The sequence below is a fragment of the Alosa alosa genome, chromosome 21 (genome assembly GCF_017589495.1).
Source record: "Alosa alosa isolate M-15738 ecotype Scorff River chromosome 21, AALO_Geno_1.1, whole genome shotgun sequence".
In the NCBI taxonomy this organism is placed as follows: Eukaryota; Metazoa; Chordata; class Actinopteri; order Clupeiformes; family Clupeidae; genus Alosa; species Alosa alosa.
The window spans coordinates 23,059,364-23,082,003 of NC_063209.1; the positions used below are offsets into that span (position 1 = coordinate 23,059,364).

The window sequence follows — 22,640 nt, forward strand, 5'->3', positions numbered from 1 at the left end:
AGGAGACAGGCTACCAGTGTGTCTGTGTCGTTTCCGGTCAGATGTTTAACATTCTGGCAGAAAATCAATAAACAGCATTCAGAGTAAAGTTCCAGTGCGGGCTCCTGACATGGCCGTACTTGTGAAGTGGTCCAGGTAGTGGCGGTACAGCTTGGCCTGGATGGACGTCATGCGTACAGACAACACATACTCGTGCTTCGGGGGCAGGAACTTGGTCAGCGCTGTATAATCCCGTCTCTGAGAAAACACAAACAAACAAACAAACAGGGAAATAAGTTTTTTTTGTAAATTATGTGAGCATCACAGAACTAGTGTTTTAAAGGTCCCATATTATACTTCTCTTTCATCAAGTCAAAATAGGCCTATGGGTTGCACAAAACATGTCCCTGAAGCTGCCTGCGCAAAATTCCCGTCAGATAACACATCACCACCAGCTCCATTCTCGCCAGTTTCAGTCCCTGTATATGGGGACGCGATATGGCCTTTGGCCTCGTACCTACGGCTGAATTACAGCCGCGGGGATATCCTTTCCCAACCCCGCTCACACTCACGTCATATGCCAACAAGAACGAGACGTGTCCTTTTTTTTTTTGATGCTATATGTTTTTAACCATGTTCTACTGTCTGTTTTATATGATTTTATATGTTTAATGGTTTGTGTGTTGTATGTCATGTGGTGGTATACAAAGTGTTAAGGATGTGCTGCCTCCTAGACTGTGAACCTAGTTTACCTATGGGTGCCAATACAGTAACCTGCCCTGAGTTTCTGTTTGTATACTTGAAATATGGATGATATCAGGTGCGTAAATGGAGAAATCTTTGACAGGACGCGCTTAACCTAGTGGGTGGGAATTTTCAGATGGGGGGTGGGGGGGTGGGGTGGGCAGGTGGTAGTAATAGTAATTCAAATTTCCCCTACTTCAGAAGCATCAGAAACCCAATTGAAGTACAAAAGCACAGGGAAAAGTGAGTTTTGCATAATACGGCCCTTTTAATGGCCTTTATGGTAAACAGAGATTTGAAAAGGTCGACCCCTGATTTACTTGCTTGCCAAGTTGAGAAGTAAACTCTTAACAGGAAACTGGCTGATGTGTGTATTTACAGGAGAAAGTGTGTGTGTGTGCATTCTGTGTAAAGCATTTTCATGCATCTGTGTCCCTTCAGTCTTGTCCCCTGAATGTATGCGAGTGTGAGGGTCACTGAACATAGGTGGTTGTTCCTGTTTACACATGCCTATGGGCACACAGCTATGTGGGTGTACAGGTGTGCATACTGCACGCTTTTTGGTGTGAGCGAGTCAGAGAGAGGACACATCGAGAGAGATGGAGGGAGAGACTGAAAATGAAAGTGTATTTGATTAAATTAGAGAGATACACAGAGAGGGTAAAATAATGCGAGAGAGAGAGAGAGAGAGAGAGAGAGAGAGGGAGCATGTGTGAGAGAGGAAAGAGAGAGGTCAAGTACCTGGACACATCCTGCCAGCATCTCATAGAGGATGTGCGCCCTCTTCTTCATGAGCCGGACGTCCTGTGGGGTGGAGTCGGCGCACTGGCCGTTCTGGATGGGGTTGATGAAACGGTTCCGGAACTCTTTGACGGAACCCAGCAGGTTCTCTTTGATGAAGTTCACCATGCAGTGGTCTGGAAGAAGAGGAGGCGGAGAGCACTGAAGCCAGGTGTGTAGAGCCGCTCACATATGCGGATACCGAGACGTAAACACAAACAAATCTAAGATAAACTATGTAGACGTCTACACATGCACACAAGCCGCAAAGCACCCATTTACTTTAGACACGTTAGAGAACATTAGATCTTTAAGCCATTAGACAAACACCAACTAAAGTGTAGCAGGAACTGTTGGAATTTAGCCATCTTGCAAAAATGTTGTGGTATAGGTATATCCAGTACACGCACAAGCGTCCCCTCGACATTCAGTCTTACACACACACAAACACACACACTTACACTCAATGAGGTTGTTTTGCAGCGGTGTTCCGGTGAGAACAACTCTCCTGCGGGTCTTGATGTTGTTCATGGCTTTGGAGATGGCGGACGCCTCGTTTTTCAGGATGTGGCCCTCGTCGCAGATCACAAAGTCAGGGCCTGGACACACGGGGGGGTCAGAGAGGCCGAGGGTGAGAACTGAACCAACACCCCCGACAGCACCCGCCCACAACACCCACTTCCAACAGGACAGAACTGCTCGCTCATGGGGAACTGCAGAATGGTTGACCAGCTAATCTACAAGAATACTGTATACAGCGTGTGTGGATCAATCTCCACACTGTCACAAGCACTGCCTACATATGACCCAACTGAAACTGTCAAAAATAAATTCTCAATGGCAATAATCAACGAGAGGTAGTGCCCACTGATCTTTAGATGACATAGTGTCTTGTCTGATTTCATTGTGAAAAGCCGGTCCTAATACCTGGATCCACCAGGGTCTTCTGAAAGGTCTCTTTGAGCTTCTTGCTCTTGATGCTGCGGCCCTGCGTGAGGTTGCGGTACATCTCATAGCCGATGATCAACACGCCGCCATCCTCGTGCCAGCGCTGCATGGCGTACGCCCGCTCCTGAGGACGCTTCACGGTGGCGAGCTCGACCACCTGGGCACAAAGGAGCCACACACACACACACACACACACACACAGTTAACACTCAGACAAATTTGCTGTTCTTTCTGTGATTGCCTACATATCAGTTCGGTGGGATTACTATTTCAATCTATGGTTCTCCACATTCTAGATCAACCGTAGAGGAGAACCCTGAAGAACTTGAACAAATGACCCCAATAAAACAGCAACTGTGTACCTCTAAGCTCTCTTCATCCTTGAAGCCAACCTGCCACTTCTCAAACTCATTCTTCCAGTTGAGGACGGTGTTGAGTGGACAGACCACCAGCGCAGTGCTGAAGTTCAGCTTCTCACACAGCAACATGGTGTGGAGGAACGTCACCACCTGCAGGACACACGGTGCAACAGCAAGCAGTCACACATACACATACGCACGCAGGCACGCACCAACACACACACATTAGGGTACAATAAGACACCAGGGACATATGTACACACATGTACACACACATACACACACAGGCACACACCCTGACGGGATCCATTTCTCTGCCAGTGTTCGAGGGAATGAGCCACTCACCTAAAGTGTTTCACCAAGGCCCATGCAGCAACAGCAAGCAGCCACACACGCGCACACACACACAGTTAAGTTTTCCGCCAGCGGTTCATGGGTCGGGCTACACACCTGTAGCGTTTTCCCCAGGCCCATGCAGTGGGCCAGAATGCAGCCTGAGCCGGCGGACTTCTTGGTCTTCTTTACAGACTCAACGCAGCAGTCCCAGATGAACTGCACACCTGTGGAGAGCAGCAGAGATGGGACACATGATGGCTCAAGTGTGTGTGTGTGTGAGAGAGGGGGGTGTAGACCTAGCTTACTCAAACTAATTGTACTAAAACATTTTTAGAGCTAATTATGGCAATCTGATTCCAAAATCCAAGTTCAAAGTCAATTTCATAAACTCTTTGAAGTTTTATTCAGATTGATGCAAAAATGTATAGGCTCTAAACGGTCCCACAACTCTGGCAAACAGCCTCCTGCCATGCAAATCTTAATCACTGCTGGACCTGAATTCACACACACATTCAAAAGGCATTAACTACTCTTAAGGAGGGAGAGGTCATGATGCACTGGTCTCATCCATCATAGTTTAGTTCTCCATGGGCCATTTCAAGGAGTCCTTCTTCGTTCCCATAATTCTCAGGTTTATTCGACATTGTAATGACTTTCCGAGCTGGTCTTTCGTCCATACCAGCAGCAACATGGAATGGAAAAAAAAAACTTCCTAGACTCACTCCTTCGGCCACTGTGCATCTACAACTCTACTCATGATGCATGGACAAATAATGTTTATGTATCTATCTGCTTATTTACAGAATATTATTTAATGATAGAAAATATCATATATGGTGTATGTTTGTATATACATACATACATACACATACAAGATATTCAAGAGAGATGGGGTGGGAGAGGGAAATGACCCCCAATTGGACTCAAACAGGGGTCTCCCTGGGTACTTGGACCTATAGATATAAGAAAGCTCGATACCGCATTGTTTATCGAGTTCTATTAGGTGCCATGCGTGAACGCGGCCGCCATATTGCTGGGGGCAAACACCTTACTGTCTATGGGCAACAGCTACCGGCAATCAGAGACACCTGTTTCTCCATTGGCCTCCAGAGATCGTTGCTCCCACCATGATGGTGGCGTTATTTACGTACGTTCCGGAGCCCAATCTAGCTTTCTAATATCTATGCTTGGACACATAAGTGGTGGGGATGCTGCTGCTGCCGCTTGCACCACATCTCCCCTCAGTGGGCTGGAGTTGTTAGTGCGTGCACCTACCATCCACCTGGTGAGGCTTGAGCTTGGTGACCAGGTTCCTGTGCACCTGCACGAGCGGCTCTTTGGTCTCCTCGTCCTCGTCCAGCACCAGCTTGGTTGTGATGGGACAGGCGATCTGGGACGAATCGTCCACCACGATCACCTGGGGTCACCATGGAGACAGACAAACAAAAAAACAAAACAAAGGAAAAGTGAGTCTGGCAAGGACAAGAGAAAACAGATGCAGGCAGATGACCCTATAGTTGGGGGCTGCTAATGCTCTTGGTGTGTGTGTGTGTGTGTGTGTATGTGTGTGTGTATATACACATGCATAACACCTGAGACGCCTCGTCCAGCACGATCACCTGGGATCACCAGGGAGAAAAAAGAGAGGGGAAAAATGAGTGTGGTCAGGATGAGGGACACGGGGGCAGGCAGATGACCCTGTAGTTGGGAGCTGCTACTGCTGTGTGTGTGTGTGTGTGTATGACGGACGATGTTCATGTGTGTGTATGAGTATGTGCATGTAAGTATGTGTATTATTGTATTATGTATTGTATGAGTGTGGTCAGGATGGGGACACGGGGGCAGGCAGATGACCCTGTAGTTGGGAGCTGCTACTGCTGTGTGTGTGTGTGTGTGTATGACGGACGATGTTCATGTGTGTGTATGAGTATGTGCATGTAAGTATGTGTATTGTGTGTATTGTGTGTGTACGTGTGTGTGTGTGTACGTGTGTGTGTGTGTGTGTGTGTATATATATATATATATGTATGTATGTATGTATGTATGTATATGTGTGTGTGTATGAGTATGAGCATGTAAGTACATGTATCTGTATGTGTGTGTGTGTGTGTGTGTGTGTGTGTTGTGTGTGTGTTTATGAGTATGAGCATGTAAGCACGTGTATCTGTGTGTGGTCCTCACCTCCCGAAGTTTCTCCCTCAGTGCCTCTCTCTCGGCGATGCGCTTCCTCCGGTCCTCCTCCTCCTTCAGAGCATCTCGCGTCTCCATCCGCAGTTTGGACTCCTTCAGAATCTTCCGGATCTTCTTGCGGCCTTTTGGTGTTCCCTTGTCGTCGTCGTCGTCGTCGTCGTCTCCTTCTCCATCTTCTTCGCCCTCCTCCTCATCCTCCCCACTCTGCAAATCAGTGTCAACCGTTGAGCTATTTAGACACCACCACACACTATTTATGAACTCAGTAATACTACATGGCCCAGCAGAGGTTATACTTCTTATCCCACAGCTCAGGTAGAGGTTTGAGTCAACAAAAGTCATGACGCAAAGATGATCGCTGGGTTTCGTGGAAAATGTAATGGCCATGGGGTGACCTGAGTATTTTCTCAGGAGAGACCGAAGTACATTATTTAGGGGCACCTAAATGCACCTCCATCACTGTCTGGTTTGGGTCAGAGAGGATCATTGGAGCTGACCTTCCCTCCATACGGGACCTGCACCGGTCCAGGGTCAGGAAAAGGGCAGCAAAAATTTCTGCAGACCCACTCACATCATAGTCACAAACTGTTCAACCTCCTTCCCTCTGGTTTTAGGGCCCTGTTCCCTAAAACCAGCCGACACAAAGACAGCTTCTTTCCCCAAGCAGTCACTCTGTTGAACGCTCAGAAATAGTCCCCACCCTTACACTAGGGATTGACCGATATGTTTTTTTCAGGGCCGATACCGATATCAATTATTACCAAAACAGGAGGCCAATAACCGATATGTAAAACCGATATGTCAGTTGTCAAAAAGGGGGGTAGATAGTAAAGGCTATATGCTGCAAAAAATGAATTCAAAATCATTTAATTATGCAAACTTTTCTTTCTTCTTTTGATACACAATTGTCTATCAACTTGCATTACTTTGCAAGTGTAAATCCTGTGTATCATGTTAATCCAAGAGCTGAGTGATAGCAAATATTTTCATAGAGTAGGCCTGCACAATGGGCTATGTGCTTGTTAAGGGACCTGTCACAAAGAGGATGCTTTGCCATCGTGTGTGTGAGTGCACGAGAGGGAGAGGGAGAGGAAGAGGTGTATGCGCAATGGCAAGTGTTACGGTTGAATAGTTTGACAAAACAGTTTTAAAATAGTTCTTAGGCTATTTAAGCATGCAATTTGTGTCCATGTGTAGGCTATAAGCTACACTTTTGAGAGCCTCAGCTCAGGACGCGATTTTGTTCAGTTCGGATTAAATTACGACTGGCCCTGGGTGCATGTAGTCTTTTCTGACAGTCTGTTTCAAAAAGGAGCAATTAGACTTCTTGACGTTCGCTATTGCATAATTTAGGACTTGTCTGTACTATGTCCGCCGAGGTGTCCCGTTATTCACAATTAACGAACGAGGCGGAGGCAGAGAACTCCTGACGCACAGCACCCGAGTTTGTGGGATAACTAGTAAACAGCATCAGTAACGTGCATCAATCGGGAATTCGCTAAATAAAGGAAGTGGGTGCTTTACTTATTGATCCGGATCAAAGAGACAATAGCTTACGAAGTGGTGTTTTTGTAAATTCAATGTAGATGATTGTGATTCACTGCAACTTCAGCAATGTAGGCTACCTTCCTTACCTTCGAAAAAATAGCTCCGTATGCTACAGCTGAAGCCCAGTCTGCCTCAGTGAGAATCCTAAACTTTGTCCGTGTTCAGTCTTCGATCCTGATTGGCTGCATTCGTGCTAACTAACAAATCAGACGGTGTAGTGGGCGGGACAATGCTCTTGACCACAGAGCAGCAAATTCAGGGAGTGAGAGACGCTTTACAGACAAAGTAGCGCGTTTCATTCTTTATCCATTTCAATATCGGCGGAAAAAATGACCGATACCAATTATTATAAAAATGCTAAATATCGGCCCTAATAATCGGCCAGGCCGATAATTGGTCGACCCCTACCTTACACTGAACAAATCAATCAACGCTGTTCTGCTCATCATGTATACTTCAATCTTATAATAACAATATTGTCATTGCACTGAACTGCCTTGCACTATATTTATATTTAAATCTTAAATCTCAGTCTATACTGATATTGCAGTATTCCTACTATTGTATCTTGCCTGTGCCTGTTGAGGTGTCCACGACCATGGCAACCTTGACAGGGACAACAAGGAGGTGGACATCCCTAGCCGCACCCCCTCACCACGGACAATTGCACTACCCTATCCCACACATAGTGTCCTATTTATATGCAAATGTACACACTGTATATTATACATAGCCATATTCCACGGCTCTTCATTCTATTCTTAGTGTTCTGTTTTTATTCTTTTATGTTTTTTTATTTTTTATTCTTATATGTTAAGAGAATGTTGTACTTTGAGAGCAAAGATTAAGCAGAGTCAAATTCCTCATAAACATAAAGCTGATCTGATTCTGAAGACTAGACCATCATTACCAGATGATATAAGTATATAAGTATAAGTATATATACTCTTTTTATCCCGTGAGGGAAATTTGGTCTCTGCATTTATCCCAATCCGTGAATTAGTGAAACACACTCAGCACACAGTGAACACACAGTGAGGTGAAGCACACACTAATCCCAGTGCAGCGCTTGGGGAGCAGTGGAGAGGTTAGGTGCCTTGCTCAATGGCACTTCAGCCGTTCCTACTGGCAGGGTTCGAAACGGCAACCCTCTGGTTACAAGTCCGAAACGCTAAACAGTAGGCCACGGCTGCCCGAATGAACATGACCCTCCAAATGCTTTATGTAATTTAACTAAATGACTGGTGCATGCTGGGTAAAGAGTTACCTTGCCACTGGAGGAGTCCTGCACTTTGATGCGACGGCGCTTCTTCTTCTGCTTGTAGCTCCTCTCCTCCTTCTCTTTTGCCGCCTTCTTAGCAGCTCTGAGGACACAGCAATGCTCCATCACTTCATGGCAAGCTCATGATGATAGGAACTAATACTTGGTCATGAATAGACAAAACTATCACTATGCCCAGCCAACTACTATTCTCAACAATCCAAGAATCCTGTGTGTGTACATAGGAGAGAGAGAGAGAGGGGGTGAGTATGTGTGCACTGTACCTGGTTCTTCGTCGTTTGCCTTCTCCCTCAGAGTCACTGACTTCCTCGCTAAGAGCAGATCCACTGTTATCACTTGACGGTGAACCCTCAAAGTCAGAGTCCGCCGAATCATCACTGACTACTGCATGCGGGTGCACACACACACACACACACACACACACACACACACACAGGTGACAGAATAAAGATTACAACAGATAATGTTTATTAGATAGATAGATAGATAGATAGATAGATACTTTATTGATCCTCAAGGGGAAATTCAAGTTTTATAAACATATTTATGTTTATGTTTAAGTTATGATAGCACCTTTATAATTGCAACTCAAGTTTGAACGTAAATCCATAACACATGGCTCTTCAAGCATTTACACAAGTAAGAAAATGCTATTACATGCACACATCAGGGTTGTGCAAAATTCAAATTGCAATTCTGCTTCCTGTTTGCTACCTCAATTGAAATGCAAGTAAAGTTGAAGAATTGAATTGGAATTTAAGAGCCAGGTTCAATCCAATTTGGAATTTTGCACAACCCAGGGTTTCCTGCAGCACTTTGCAGCTAAGGCGGCCGCCTAAGCAACACACTGCTGCCGCCTTAACTACGTCGACAAAAATAAAACATGTATATGAACGATATCCACCGTGTTACTCTACTGTTCTCTCCCTTTCATTCCAAACCATGACCAATGCCAGTCTCTCTTCTCTGCATGCCATTAATTGGAAGTTTTTACAATTTTTAAATGCCATAAATCCTCAAATTACGGCCAGGTTCTTTTATTTACTTAGGCTGCACAAAGCACAGGCCTTTATTTGGGGCAGGCTTGTAATCGAGGCAGGCCTTTATTTCTTACGTGCGTTTTATTGTGAGACATGCGTTTCGTTTGGAGCAGCATACCGGTAGGCTATCAAAAGCATACGATTTTCGGCTTGGTTTGGGATTTAATTTACTTTTGAAATGTTTGATTATATTGCGAAATGTTGGGACTGATAGGCACTGAAATCTGGGGGGTATTTGATGGTTCACTATTAAGTTTCATGTAGTTGAAAGAGTTTCAGGATTTCCACCCGCTGTTTATTGCGAGACAGGCAGTTGCTTTCATTCATTCACTGAATGTGCGCTTTGCTGTAATGGAAACCTTATTGCGAAGCTAAGTAGGCCTACGGTAGCCTAAATTGAGTTATGTTTTTAATTATGCATGATTGAGGTTTTTTTTTTTTTTTTAATTAAATTCGTAGGCTGGAATGCCGTGGCAAAAATTGTGCTTAAATGTAGTTCAGAAGGGGGCAGCGAGCGACTGGTAGTTTGAGCATGAGCATACAGGAAGAACCTTTCGTGCACGTAGTCTATACCTGCCATAAATACTGATACTGAAACGATACCACGGCTAAATCCTAAAATATCTGGAAACGAAAGGATGCAAATCTCTTTTAAGTGTAGTCATGTGTTGAATTTGGTGCATTTTGTAGTTTGCAGGTCAATTCTGGGTTCTAAACTTCTAAACTTACATAATTATTATTTTTATATAGTCAGTAAAATAGTAGTTTGTATGTCCTTTATTATTTGTTATAGTTAATTTACATTATTGTGTTTTGCCAATAAATTGCCTAAATAGCCAAAGTAGGCTAGATCAAGGTCAGTCTTCAAATTACAGCATACAAATCACTGAATGCTATGCAGAAGGGCCTAATCTTTAGGCCATCTGATGTAGGCTACCCTTGGCCTTCCTGTGTTTATAGGATTTCTTTGACAGTTGCAAAGGGAAAAAAAAGTGAAGATAGTCTTCTTTGCTCCCAGTGTGATTTAATAAGTAGTAACATGTTACAACCACTCAGGTCTTTGTCAGATAGGCCTACACCATTAACTGTTGCAATATATCTGTGTGCATTCCTACATTACATCTATTTATTTGATAGTTAACATTATTTGCTACCACATAAAAGTAAGCCGCAATTATTATTAGGACTCAACATGTTTCGGTGGTGTGGGCTTTAATGAGCGCATTTGGGGTGCCAATCCTACATCTGGGCAATAATTATTGAAAAAAAATTCTACATTCTACGACTTCTACATGCCATGACAAACAATAGCAGTAGTCTTGACTGAATATTAAATAGTCATTGTGTCTCATGGATCTTGGCACTAATCATGTAATGGTGTTTTCTATAGCCTATTCGTTAACCTGTCGTTCTTTGAACTCTTTAAACATTTTGGGATATGTCTGCGAGGTGCTTAGCCAAGTTCTATGTGTAGCCTACTTGTTTTTGAATGACTTTGATTTTACAGACAGGCCTCTTTGTACCTGTTGGCTTGCCTTCACTCTCCGCGATGTATCCGAAATAGTTCCAGATTTCACTTCGACCTTTTGTTTTATCCACAAGCCGAGGACTGTCGGAAAAGAACTTGTGTTGACGTTTGCTGCGCAATCACTCACTCAGAGCAGCCTGCTTGACACGCCCACTTGCCTAGATGCGTGCACGGAGCATGGAGAGTTGGAGCAGTCCAGATAGACACAGAACACTAATATTTTAATGAAGTATCGATTCTAAAAACGTCGGAAATCGTAAGGTTTTTTGCGTGAAGGCATGGTGATACCTTTCTAGTATCGGTACACCGAGCAACACCAAAGCCATAGTGTGCAGCAGCTCTGACCTTTCCTCCTGCTCTTCTTTTTGCCTTTTTCCTTCTTCCCTCCTTTGGCTGACTTCTCTGTGCCTGATTCGCCCTCGCTAAGCGACAGCTTGTGCCGGAGAAGGTGATGGCGCCGGCCCTTCTTTTTATCGGCATCCGAGTCTGTGTCAGAGTCCTCGTTGTCCTCTGGGAGACAAAAAAAAAAAAAATAGACAACAATAACAGGCATATCAGGACACAAACATTTTCAAAAAGCCAAGCAAAGGTGGCAGTAGTGTTCAGCTTATGGGTGTATGGCTTAAAGAGGATTTGAGAGAAGAAAAGGGGATCCTCTTAATCAAGTCAGTGCCAACTCTCAGTGTATTGAATCATAATCATTACAGATAAGATCATGTTTGTCTGAAACAACCACAAAACACCTCACTTTGGAAAAGCCAAAAAATGGCAAAATGATATAGGAAATTATATCTGACTGTATAACCTTTCATTAGAATAGTATTTTGTAAATTACAATCCTATTTGTAAAGCGCCCTGTTTGTTTGCATGTGCATTTGTGTGCTGATGACTATTTGTTTCCCCCTGTGTTGCGTCGCTACGGTTCCACCACGCTACGGTTCCACCACAAAGGAACCGGCCAGTCATAGTACCTGAGCTATCACCATCCTCTCCATTCTCCTCGCCGCTTTCATTCTTGACCTTCTTGGCCGGCTTTCCAGCCTCCTGCTCGGAGTCGCTGTTCTCCGAAGAGCTCTCCGCCCCTGACGAATAAGTGGCCTTGATTTGTGCAAGCAGCATTTTCTTTGCAATTCTGAGAGGGGGCAGAGAGATACGTCATGAAAATGTCAGGAGCCGTTAGAGGCTAACAGCACAACCTATAATTCTTAACACAAACTGCAGTGTGCTCTTTCAGTTCGGCTTGAGAAAAGGAAGACAGGAAATTCTGCAGCAGAATGTCAAGTTATCTGGCCATGAAGTGAAGCTAAGCAGAGAGTGAAAAGCCACTCAAGGGTTAAAGGAGAGGAAGCTTTGTGTTATGAAATGTCAAAGGCAGGGACTTAATCCGATGGAAATGTAGTCACAGAACCTGGAGCAGTGGGTCATGCAAGACAGCTCACCAACATCAGCGTGATTTAGAGGAAGATCCAGAGTTTCAGATCAGATTTATGCAGACATTCAGCCTTCTCTAAGAAAGTGTTCCAGCACCACTACATATTTAGCTGCCTGATCTTCTACAAGGAATTGTACTCAAACACATACACACACACACTATATTTTCCTGCTCTGTGAAAACATGGGAAATGGAAACTGCAGCAGTTTTAATGTGACTTTAGAGTCTAAAGGGGGAAGGGTTCACAGACAAAACCTGGGCCAGAAGGTCCTATGTCCAATAGCTAGGCATCAAAGGAAAATTACATCACTGTGATGTTCTTAATAACATTCTTAAATAACACAACTTAATAAATCACCACAATGTACTCCGTGATGCTAGGCAATCAGGTTTACTAGCTCTACAACAAACTGTATACGGACGACTTCAATAGGACTTGGCTTAAAAGATTCTTCCCACCATCACACTGCATACCTTTGCTGATAATATACAGAACTGAACCTTCACTTGCCACCTTTAATCTTCCCAATACCTCTGATCTCTAAAGTCAGTTTATATTTTGTTGGCAACGTGAAAAGAGGACAATTTGCCCTGATACAGATTTTCATGTCAAGTGGAGCAGACAGTATTGCTTCAAACTAATTAAAATAGATTCAAGAATGATTTATTTGCTTTTCATTCCTTTGACTAGTCACTTTTTAATCAACATATTGTATTGAATTACCTCCATGTCTGTCTGTCTACCTGGTAGAGGGTGTGGCATGGGCCAAATAGCTCTGAGGGTCTCTCTAGTTGACCTATTTACGGTCAGATAGCAGTAAATACATTTTCTAAAATGATCATCTTGTTTAGACTGACTTGGGTGACCGACTTCAGTATAAATCACTGAAATAGCCATCCTAATGTACTAAGTGTCCTATCAATGTCTTTTCTGATTGCATCATCGCCAAGAATCCCATACATTACATGGTGTCCAGGCAGTATGACTACATTGTTTCACTAAAATATCAAAAATCTGCTGGACTACAAACTGAAATCCATTACTGCATCCATATCTTTTACTTTATTGCCCCCTTAATCTGAAGGTATTTCATAGACATCCAGAGTGACAGATTAGCCCTGCCATTCATTAGAATACTCTATACACTAGTTACTTCAGCCCAGAAAATAAAAAAATAAAAAATGGTTTCATGGTGCTCTGATCGAACACCAAAATATGAAAACGCAATTGTCGGAGCTGCAAACATCCTATAACTAATGACCACAATGACTGGAACCCTACACTGTTTGGCCAAACTCCTGCAATATTGAAATTAGCCAATGGGAAGCACTACATATTTATTGGCACCAAATAATCAATCATGAAGCCAAAATCCTAAGTCCTAATTTTTTTTTAATGTTATTCCTTTAGCAGACACTTTTCATCCAGTGACTGAAGTTGGAAACCTTCCATGAGAATTAACGGGAATAAATTGGATTTTGTCTAAACAGAGAACCTAAATGTAGTAAATTTCTACCCTGCACATTAGTTAATCGCATGCACACAGCAATCAGCATAAGCTACTAGATATATAGGAAAACTACGGTGCTAATGCGCATGGGAAAAACATTTTTCCCAATGAAAACATCATTGTGAATGTTCTCATGTGGGAATTACTGGTGGGAAAATGGGTTAAGTTTGCGAACAGTTGCGGGCTTGTCCTCACTTTTGTCCTCATTCAAATGGGAGTACGGAATTTTGCATACGCTCTAATGGGCTCGTTAATAACCATATGGTCATATTGCTGGTCTGATTTAGTTTGACGCTTCATAAATAATCATAATCTATGAAGTTTGGGGTGATATGTTGTGCCATTATGTTTTATAATTATTTGATTTGTTACCATTTTTTGGGATTCTGACTGGACAAAGCGTCTGGACAAAGCGTCAGTCAACATTCCAACCAATCAGACTTTGTTGTTGAATGGCGTGGTGTGGGCTATCTTGGCAGTTCAGTGGTTGCTGTGTTGCTAGCTTGCTGCTAGCAATTTGATTTGGCTGGCCAACCGAGGATTAAAATAAGTTCATTACACATTTTTGTAACAAGTCAACTTCAGCCAGTGTTCACAGCAGTCTTGGCTAGCAAATGTTAGCTGCTAGTAAAAAACAGACTGGAAACAATAGACAGTGCTAACGGTTAGATTAGCATGCTAGTAAGTAGGTAGAGAATGAGATTCCCGCTAGCATGCTAGCTAGCTTCATATGCTAAGCTAAGCAAAAACAACAACAAACAAATCATATTGCTTATTATAAAACAAAATGTTTATATTTGTTTGTATATGAAGTGGTTTGTATGAATTAACCAAAATTCTCAGTTAATTCCCGTAAATTCCCATTAACTCCCATAATTTTCTTTAATTCCATGAAGGTTTCCAACTTCCCCACCTAAACTTCCCATGAAAAGTTTCCGGAAATTTTCCGCCTTTTTGCAACCCTAATTACAAGGGACTACATTGCCCCCAAAACAACTTGGGGCAAAGTGCCTTGCTCAAGGGCACAACAATGGAAGCCGGGAATTGAACCCACAACTTTTCAGGCTACTGCATGCTATCCATATCCTATCCCAGCTCATTAAACACTACAATTTGTTTTTGTTTTTATGTAATCACACCATTCCATCTTAACTGAAGCATAAGGTGAGCTTGTAGCTAGACATGTTGAAAACTGCACCACTAGTACGCACAAACTGGCATGGCTTGGGGAGGTCATCAGATCTGACTAGTATTCTTATTTTTAGTCATGCTTGATGGGGCACTAAAGCATGCAAAGAAATGAGCGACTAATCTACGGGTTTGCAGCTTGGCCAATGAAAGATGTGAGACAGAACAATGATGGGAATGAAGCATTCATTTATTGAATGATTCAGCTCGGAGCCAAACAGGTAAGAGGAGTGGCTGTGCAAGTTAACGCTACACTCACAAAAAACCTGACAATGCTAAAAGTAAGACTTTAAAATATTTCCGTTAGTTGGAAACAAGAGAAGCAAAAACAATTAACCAAAAGATTGAATAAACTAAAGCATACCTCTTTGTCTCAAACAAAAACAAATACAAAAACATTCTTTTTTAAATGAAACAAATGAAGTGTGACATTGCAAAGTCTTTACAACAGAACACATTTAGGCCACATATAAATTCTCATTCTCCCTGCTAACATATCAATGAGGTATCAACAAAGAGGCTTGGTTCTCTGCACCAACAAGCCCTATATAAAATGTTTTTGTTGAGTCCAGACATTAAGATGGAGTTGTGCATGGACTAAAGTATAATACAATCTATCTCTGTCTTGGGGCCATACCTATTCTCTGGGTCATCGTCATCATCCTCAGGCATCTGAGAGGGTTCACCTTTGACGCCACCTTCATCCCCTGCGCAAGAAACAATCACAGAAAATAGTCTAAGTGTGGTCCCTAAACCTGTACCGAGGTAGCTGCCTTTATTTATTCCCTATCGCAACTGTTCACAAATTCATGGAAGGAAACCCTCTTGATTTGCCGGGGATGAGATTCACCTGACGACTGCTGGAATGCCTCTACGCCGGGCATCACTGAGTCCGTAAGGGGCCGAATCTTTTGCTTGTCGTCGCTGTCCTCAGCAGAGTCCTCTGCTTTGTCTTCCTCATTTTCACTGGAGGAAGGCGATTGGTTGGCACTGGCCTTGCCTCTCCTGGTATGGCGTGTGCGTTCGAAGGACCTTTTCTTAGTTTTGGCAGACTTCTCAGGGGACTCTTTGCTTTTCTGTTTCACCTTACTAAGTCCTTTCTTGCCTGTGCCAAGCTTACCCAGGCCTTTCATTTCTTTCTCCAGATCAGAGTCGAAGTTTTCAGAGTCTGAGTCGGCAGTCTTTGTTTTCTTGCCTGCACTCTTGGTCGTACTCTTCTTGGTTCCCGATTCTTGGTCAGACTCAGAAGAGGTGGACTTCAAGTTAAGCTTGCGCTTGGTTGACCTCCTCTCTGAGGACTGTGCCGCTGTGTTACTGCGGCACTCCCTTTTAACCTTCTTTCCAGAAGATGCTACCTCATCTCCCGAGCTGGCTTCCAGGGCTGCCCTCTCACTAAGGATTAAAGGGACCTCATCCGAGTCAGAATCCATTTGGGTGGACGACACCTTAGCTGCTGCCCCTTCCTCCTGGTCACTGGAGGTCTTTGTGGTCTCCACCTTGACCCTCTTGTCTGCGTCCTGCTTGCCGTTGCTTTTACCCTTATTCTTGCTTTCGGAGGGTTTGCGTAGGGGCGTCGTCTTGACTCTGGAGGATCGGCGGCTCTTGGGGCAATCATCCGGAGAGACACGTTCGACCTTGTTCTCGCTGACTGTCTCAGCTTTCAAACTGACTCGGAGAGGCATGGGGGTTAGCTTCACCACAAGCTTTTTTTTGCCTAGGGTAGCGATCCTTTTCTGAGCCCCGGAGGACTTTTCTCCAGCCTCGTCTGGCTCTAAGGGTTGGGATTCTTCAGGCGAAGAAGGTGAGGATACGGCAACTTTCGCCTCTCTGGCCTCATCAGCAGCAGCAAGCTTGGTGGAGTCTGCGAGACTCTCAACCATCTGGAACAGTTCATCAGGGATAGAGGGCGTAGCCGAGAGAATCGCCCGGTCAAGCTCTGTCGTGTCTCCGTCCAGCATATTCCCATCCTCCTCTACGCCACAGTCTCCTTCCAGCTTGACTTCGTCATCATCCTCCTCCTTTTCCCTGAGCGTGCTCACCTTCCTAACCTTGCTCTTATTAAAGAGCTGTTCAGAGGGTGAAGGAATGGGGCTGTCTTTCATCTCCACGTCATCATCTGCGGCCATATAATCTGCGGTGTCCTCCTCGCCATCAGACCCATCTATGGCCTCATCATTCTGAACCTCATCATTCTGGACCTCATCATTCTGGACCTCATCATTCTGGACCTCATCAGCACCAGCCAGCTCAACGGGCTCCGCTTTAGCTGGTGTTTGGTGCTCAAATAAGGGGTGACCCACTGTGCCCTCTGCCCCGTTCTGGAGCTCTAGCTCTCTGAACTCCACCTCCAAGGCCTCCTCCAGGGTGGCATGAGCCATCTTCAGGTCAGCCAGCACAGACTTAAAAGCTTTGAGATGGCGGTACCGTAACATTGGTTTGGCCCCTTTGTCTTTAGAGGCCTGCTGAATGAACTGTACAAACGTGTTGTTCAAGCCTGTCGTAGTCTCTATGAGCTTTTTCGTCTTTTTAACCAGTTCTTTTGGAATCTGTAGGCATTTGGGGGAGAACGTCAAGGTTCCAGAACTCTCTGAATGGTGCTCCTTCCCATTGAGAGCGGCTTTATCTCGCTTGCGCTCCGACTTGCCCAATTTTGGCTTGTGTTCCCGACGACGCCACAATTGCTCAAGTTTCTGCATGATCTTGCAGCAGGCCGAGGACAACTCAATTATGGGTTGAGGGCTACAGACAAAGCAGTACCACTTGCTGCTCTCGTCCATTATCCCGGACAACTCTTTTCGGCCAAGGTTGCGTAAGATGCACTTTTTGCAGAAGGCATTACTGCAGTAGTCACAACAGATCAGGTTTCCTCCTTCAGCACACCATCTGAAGAAAAAAGGGACAATACATTGATAATCATCTTCAGAGTAACAGATCACAGCACAAATATTATCTGTGTATAGCATCTATATAACACCATATTAAGAGCATAAGAGTATATTTTCTTACCGGCACTGTTCATCCATACCATCGGCATCTTTGCTGATGTCATCACTCATGTAGTATTTGTAACATGACTGAAAACAATTCAGATGAAATGCATAAAAACACAAAATAAAATAGAAAACTACATTCGGTAATCTTCTGCTTACATTGTATGTGCTTACCTTGCAGATAAGAACTTTTAAAATGGGATGCTCCAGGACTGAATCCCTCTGATAAGGATTGACTTGCTGACCGCAAGCTGTGCAATTCACTCTTTCATGAAGTGAAACTTCTGAAAAGCAAAAAAAAAACAATAGAAAAATATACACACATATACCAAGTGGAGAGCATTTGGATTTGAAAAACAAATTGCCGTGGAAACACTGGAAGTGATTGCACAACACCAACTCTGACCAAGACTACTAAATAACATGCTACATAATATCTTATATTTATCTGTTCACACAAACATTTAATCTGTGCTGAGTGTATTTAAACACACCATTTCCCACAAGTTTCCTTTGGACCTCTCCTCTACTCTTCGCGCTTCGGCTTTTGAACTCTGGGCCTGTAAAATCATCTTTAGATTCATCATCTACAGGTTCAGGGTTGACCACTACAGTGCCTGAGGGGAAAGGAAAAAAAACACTTCAAAAAATGTTGCTGCATTGGAAGGATTTACCATCAAAGATCTCATACTGGCCTCAATACATAAAATAAATAGATAGATATATAAAAATATAAATAAATAAATAAATAAATAAATAAATAAATAAATAAATAACTGACACCTTCATATTCCAGTAATAAATTTGATGGTGCTGTTAATTCAAGGTTTATTGCATCCATCTCAATGGCTTGTTTTGTTTTCTTTTTCATATATAGCATTTAAACAGAAAGATAAAGAGCCATACCTTTTGGTAAACTGGTCATTTCTGTGTTGCTGTCAGAGGGGTTTTCCTCCTGATCACTCTGCTCCGAGTCGTCAGACTGATCTAGGCCAGTGTGCTTGGTCACAGTAGTGGGTTTCCTAACAAAAAAAAACACGAAGAACCCAGAGAAAATAATTATTAACTATAATTAATAATTATGAATAATTATTATGGATTATTTTTGTTGTCTACGAAAACTACTTCAAAAGAATATAAACAAGGCAATGTAATGAATCCATCATCTAATGACAATGTAAATATCCAGGGGGGGAAAGGCTCACCTCTTAGGTCTTGAAGAGGAAGGCTTTGCTGTCTCTGTGGAGCTCCCAGGCTGCATGAACACAAAGTGGATGAATTGCAAAAACCCCAAAGAAATTCATCATTTGAAATTCATCAGGTCTCTCTGGCACATCAAGAGTTAACACAGCTCCATTTTACAGGGCAGAAACCAAGTCTTATTCAGAATGTTCCTCTGGCACACTAGGGGTTAATATGACTCCATTTTACAGGACAGAAAACACCACACTCTAAAATAGGTCTTTGAGACCTTCCTCAAGGTCACAAGCTCACTGGCACAAAGACATAAAGCATGACACACTTTTTTATCCAATGAGAGTGAATACAACAAATTAGGTCAATATCACATCCAAGTTTGAAGGATCTTTGTTGTAGTGTTTTTTTGCCCAAAATATGTGGATTCATATACAAAAACATGTGGCAAAAATTTGTCTTATGCTGACAAATACTATATAGAACTTCAATGGCTGCATAAATAAATAAAACAAATTAAAAACCCAGGAATACAAAAAAAATAATGAATGAAATCATGTTTTTTAAGAGGATTCCTTGAAATGTAATATTCCTCCAAGAAAGACCAAAATTTCCCAAAACTGTCTTCAGATGGAATCAAACTAAACATGTTACTTTTTACTGTAGGCTAAATTGTGACGAACCTCAAAGGGTAATCTGCTATTTGTTTTGTTTCCCTCAGATGCTAACGTCCCTAATTGGACCTGAGAATAAACCCGCTACTTTGATTCTAAACAGTCCCGTTTCCTTCTCCTGTTTTATTAATATCAAGCCTATTGTAAAATCAACGTGGAACTAGAACCCATTTCACATTCTATAGTTACAAAACCATTATATCATACCTCTTCCATGATTTGGTCAGTTGTGTTTGATTCTGTAGAGGCCATATTACCTATAAAACACAAAACATGTTCACTGAGTAAGTTCTGAGCAGAAATACTGACAATACAGCACTTTGGGACATTCACAAAGGCACTTTTCACTCACTCTATTAAGGACGAGTAGGCCATGTTTATATCTGTTTTTCAAATGCATCATATGGGGCGATCAGATCACAAGCAGCCCTCTGAGCTACAAGTCCATCATGCAGCTACAAGGTGTAGACTACAGGGACTGACATTGCTGACCACCTGTGCTCAGATTTCATTACAGCCCAAGTCTGCTAATAGGGCCATCCACATACACCACAAAAAAAGAGGCCCCAAACCACCTCTACAACTGGTTTGAGTGTCAAATCACATTGTATATAGCCTGGGTGGTTCTTTACACTTTTTGCACTGTTCACATGTGATTCGACTGCCAAGGACACATTTTAAAACCGTATGTATTCTGTGTAAACAGGGCTATACTTATTATTATACATGTACTGTTTACTAAGATTATCTGGATGGACCCGGACAATAGGAAACACAAGGATCACAAAGGAAATTTAATTTTAAAAGGATTTATATAATAAATCAATCAAAATGCCAGTTAATTTGCAACGTGCAAGTGAAAAACTCACAAACCAGACATGATAGCTTCTACTCTAGGAGGGAAAATGCCTTTGCAAGTCACAGATTTAAATACAAGGGAGGTGGGAGAAAGAAACAATGGTGCTGGGACACATTCACAAAATCAAATTCACCACAACAACCTATTTCCAATGCCAATACTAGATGTGCACATGTTCATATGGGCTTAACGTCAACTTAACTACAAACTACAGTTTGGTGTGCCTGAAACCAACCAAAAGAGCTCAAGGCTCTGGGCTGATTCACGCCAGGGTGCCTCTACGGTATAGCCTTTTGCCCACCAAAAGAAGCGGGCAGACACCAGTAAACAGTGACAATCCCCAGTACATCAAACCCTAAGACACTCACCAGACGTTTGGGCATCATTAATATCCTCTTCTGCAGAATAACTCATGTACTCATGGAGTTTTGTCACCAATGTATTCAGCTTGCTGGAACTACCATGGATACTGTTCAAGGGTTAAATGCATGCGTTATGGCCATGTCAAAAGTGACCATGATGGTCGACGTGTACCAAAGACATTGACAAGTTCTATATTGGTCTCTTAGACATGGACTATGCTCATTCAATGCCTGACCATTTAGGCTATACCGTCGGGTTACGCCCGTTTCTTCAGTAATGCATCACCAAATAAATGAATATTATTTCTAAAATGTTTGCTTTTTATGCTATTTTATGCATTATAACATTTAAAGCAGCAAAAGAAAGCTTTGGCTTCGTTTTAATAGTATGCAGGACAGTATAGTCATCCATTTTTATAGTGCATTTAATAGGCTGGAATAAATTATTAACGTCTGTCTAGTAACCCCAATAAACAATGCATATTATTCCTTCCTAGCTTTTGTTCATTCTAACCTTCACAATGGTTATTTGGATTCGTGGATCGTATTTCCCGAGACTCATGAAAAACCTCATGGAACATAAGCGAGGCGTGCACAGGAACTTGAAGGGGGAAACGTAACTAGTCAACACAAGCACTTCACGCGGTTGTGCGTCCTCGTGTTTATGGACATTCTGCGTCATCACTAGGTAATCACGACACTCATCTTCCATTAGCTGCTATCTAAGCTAGCTAGCCTATCAAAACACCTGAGGAGAAAGATGATCGGAATGTAACGGAAATTGGCGTTTCGTGTCTCGCAAATAAACAAAAGAGGATCTGCTGAAAACTATCACTTTCTGTTCTTGACATTACCGAAACACAGCTGATGCTGGTCTTTGTTTATGTTAGCAAGCTAACTGTTAACATCTTTGTTAATGTTACTGGCTAGCCAACCTGATGTTGATGTTGGAAAGCTCCAACCAGAAACAAAAGGCAACTTCCTCCGTCAGAGAATACTTATGAGCTATGAAGTTGGCAGCTTCATATACAGAATATGCAAAGCCTTAACAATCACTCTTTGTGCATGCATGCAGACATCCAGACACAGACATGCATCGCAATGCATGCGTCTGCCTCCCCTCTAGCAAAAATTAGCAACTAGATTGTAAGGTGCAAGCACTTTTCTTTAGACGCAGCAATACCAACACTTTCATTAAATCAGCAATCTAAGAAAGTACAGTGTAAACTGCATGTACATCTGCATTTGATAATGCATGAGTTTCATCAAAGGATAACCACAGTAACCGTGCGATTGCAGCAGAGGGAAATACGCCGGCTGTGTCTGACACCGGTAGCTTCGTTAGCTTAGCTTACTAGCTCTGCCTCCATTAATGTAAAAGAAAAGCGAGGCGCCATGCTAACTAGCTAGTCAGCTAGCTAAGCAAACCATCGTCAACGAGTTGCACACATACCTTTTGATGTCTGTAGTCATTTCTTGTACGTCTCAAATCAAGGGGTAACAAAGGGATTTCTTCAACTGTAGAAAATCCCGAGTATCAAAAACAAGTCTTAACTCGAGAAAAAAATGAATATTGGATCGTCTCACAGAAGACAAAGCAATGGCGCCATCTTACCGGATGGCTACAGACGCACTAAAATGGCGCATCCTGCTGAAATCCCCCTTGCTATCCCATTGGTCAGATCTCTGACAACTT

General features: G+C 42.9%; 1 protein-coding gene across 6 annotated transcripts in view; it reads right to left on the minus strand.

Moving 5' to 3' along the window:
• The window catches only part of atrx (ATRX chromatin remodeler), a 55,568-nt gene extending 32,982 nt beyond the window's left edge, over nt 1-22,586 (minus strand). The window contains exons 1-23 of one of the 6 annotated variants that reach the window (XM_048231041.1): nt 22,398-22,585; nt 20,951-21,051; nt 19,931-19,980; nt 19,061-19,110; nt 18,762-18,877; nt 18,350-18,472; nt 18,030-18,139; nt 17,872-17,939; nt 15,716-17,748; nt 15,503-15,572; nt 11,706-11,866; nt 11,080-11,244; nt 8,430-8,547; nt 8,152-8,248; nt 5,328-5,540; nt 4,739-4,765; nt 4,422-4,563; nt 3,261-3,370; nt 2,814-2,960; nt 2,431-2,608; nt 1,965-2,102; nt 1,465-1,640; nt 120-237 (exon numbers count right to left, since the gene is read on the minus strand). In XM_048231041.1, the coding sequence (XP_048086998.1) occupies nt 120-237; nt 1,465-1,640; nt 1,965-2,102; nt 2,431-2,608; nt 2,814-2,960; nt 3,261-3,370; nt 4,422-4,563; nt 4,739-4,765; nt 5,328-5,540; nt 8,152-8,248; nt 8,430-8,547; nt 11,080-11,244; nt 11,706-11,866; nt 15,503-15,572; nt 15,716-17,748; nt 17,872-17,939; nt 18,030-18,139; nt 18,350-18,472; nt 18,762-18,877; nt 19,061-19,110; nt 19,931-19,980; nt 20,951-21,051; nt 22,398-22,417 (4,531 nt within the window). In that variant the 5' untranslated portion in view covers nt 22,418-22,585. Of the gene's footprint in view, nt 1-119; nt 238-1,464; nt 1,641-1,964; nt 2,103-2,430; nt 2,609-2,813; nt 2,961-3,260; nt 3,371-4,421; nt 4,564-4,738; nt 4,766-5,327; nt 5,541-8,151; nt 8,249-8,429; nt 8,551-11,079; nt 11,245-11,705; nt 11,867-15,502; nt 15,573-15,715; nt 17,749-17,871; nt 17,940-18,029; nt 18,140-18,349; nt 18,473-18,761; nt 18,878-19,060; nt 19,111-19,930; nt 19,981-20,950; nt 21,052-22,397 lie in introns of all 6 variants that reach the window. The other 5 variants (XM_048231040.1, XM_048231044.1, XM_048231045.1 and 2 more) reach the window with 5 other exon arrangements.
• Between the last annotated feature and the right edge of the window lie 54 nt (nt 22,587-22,640).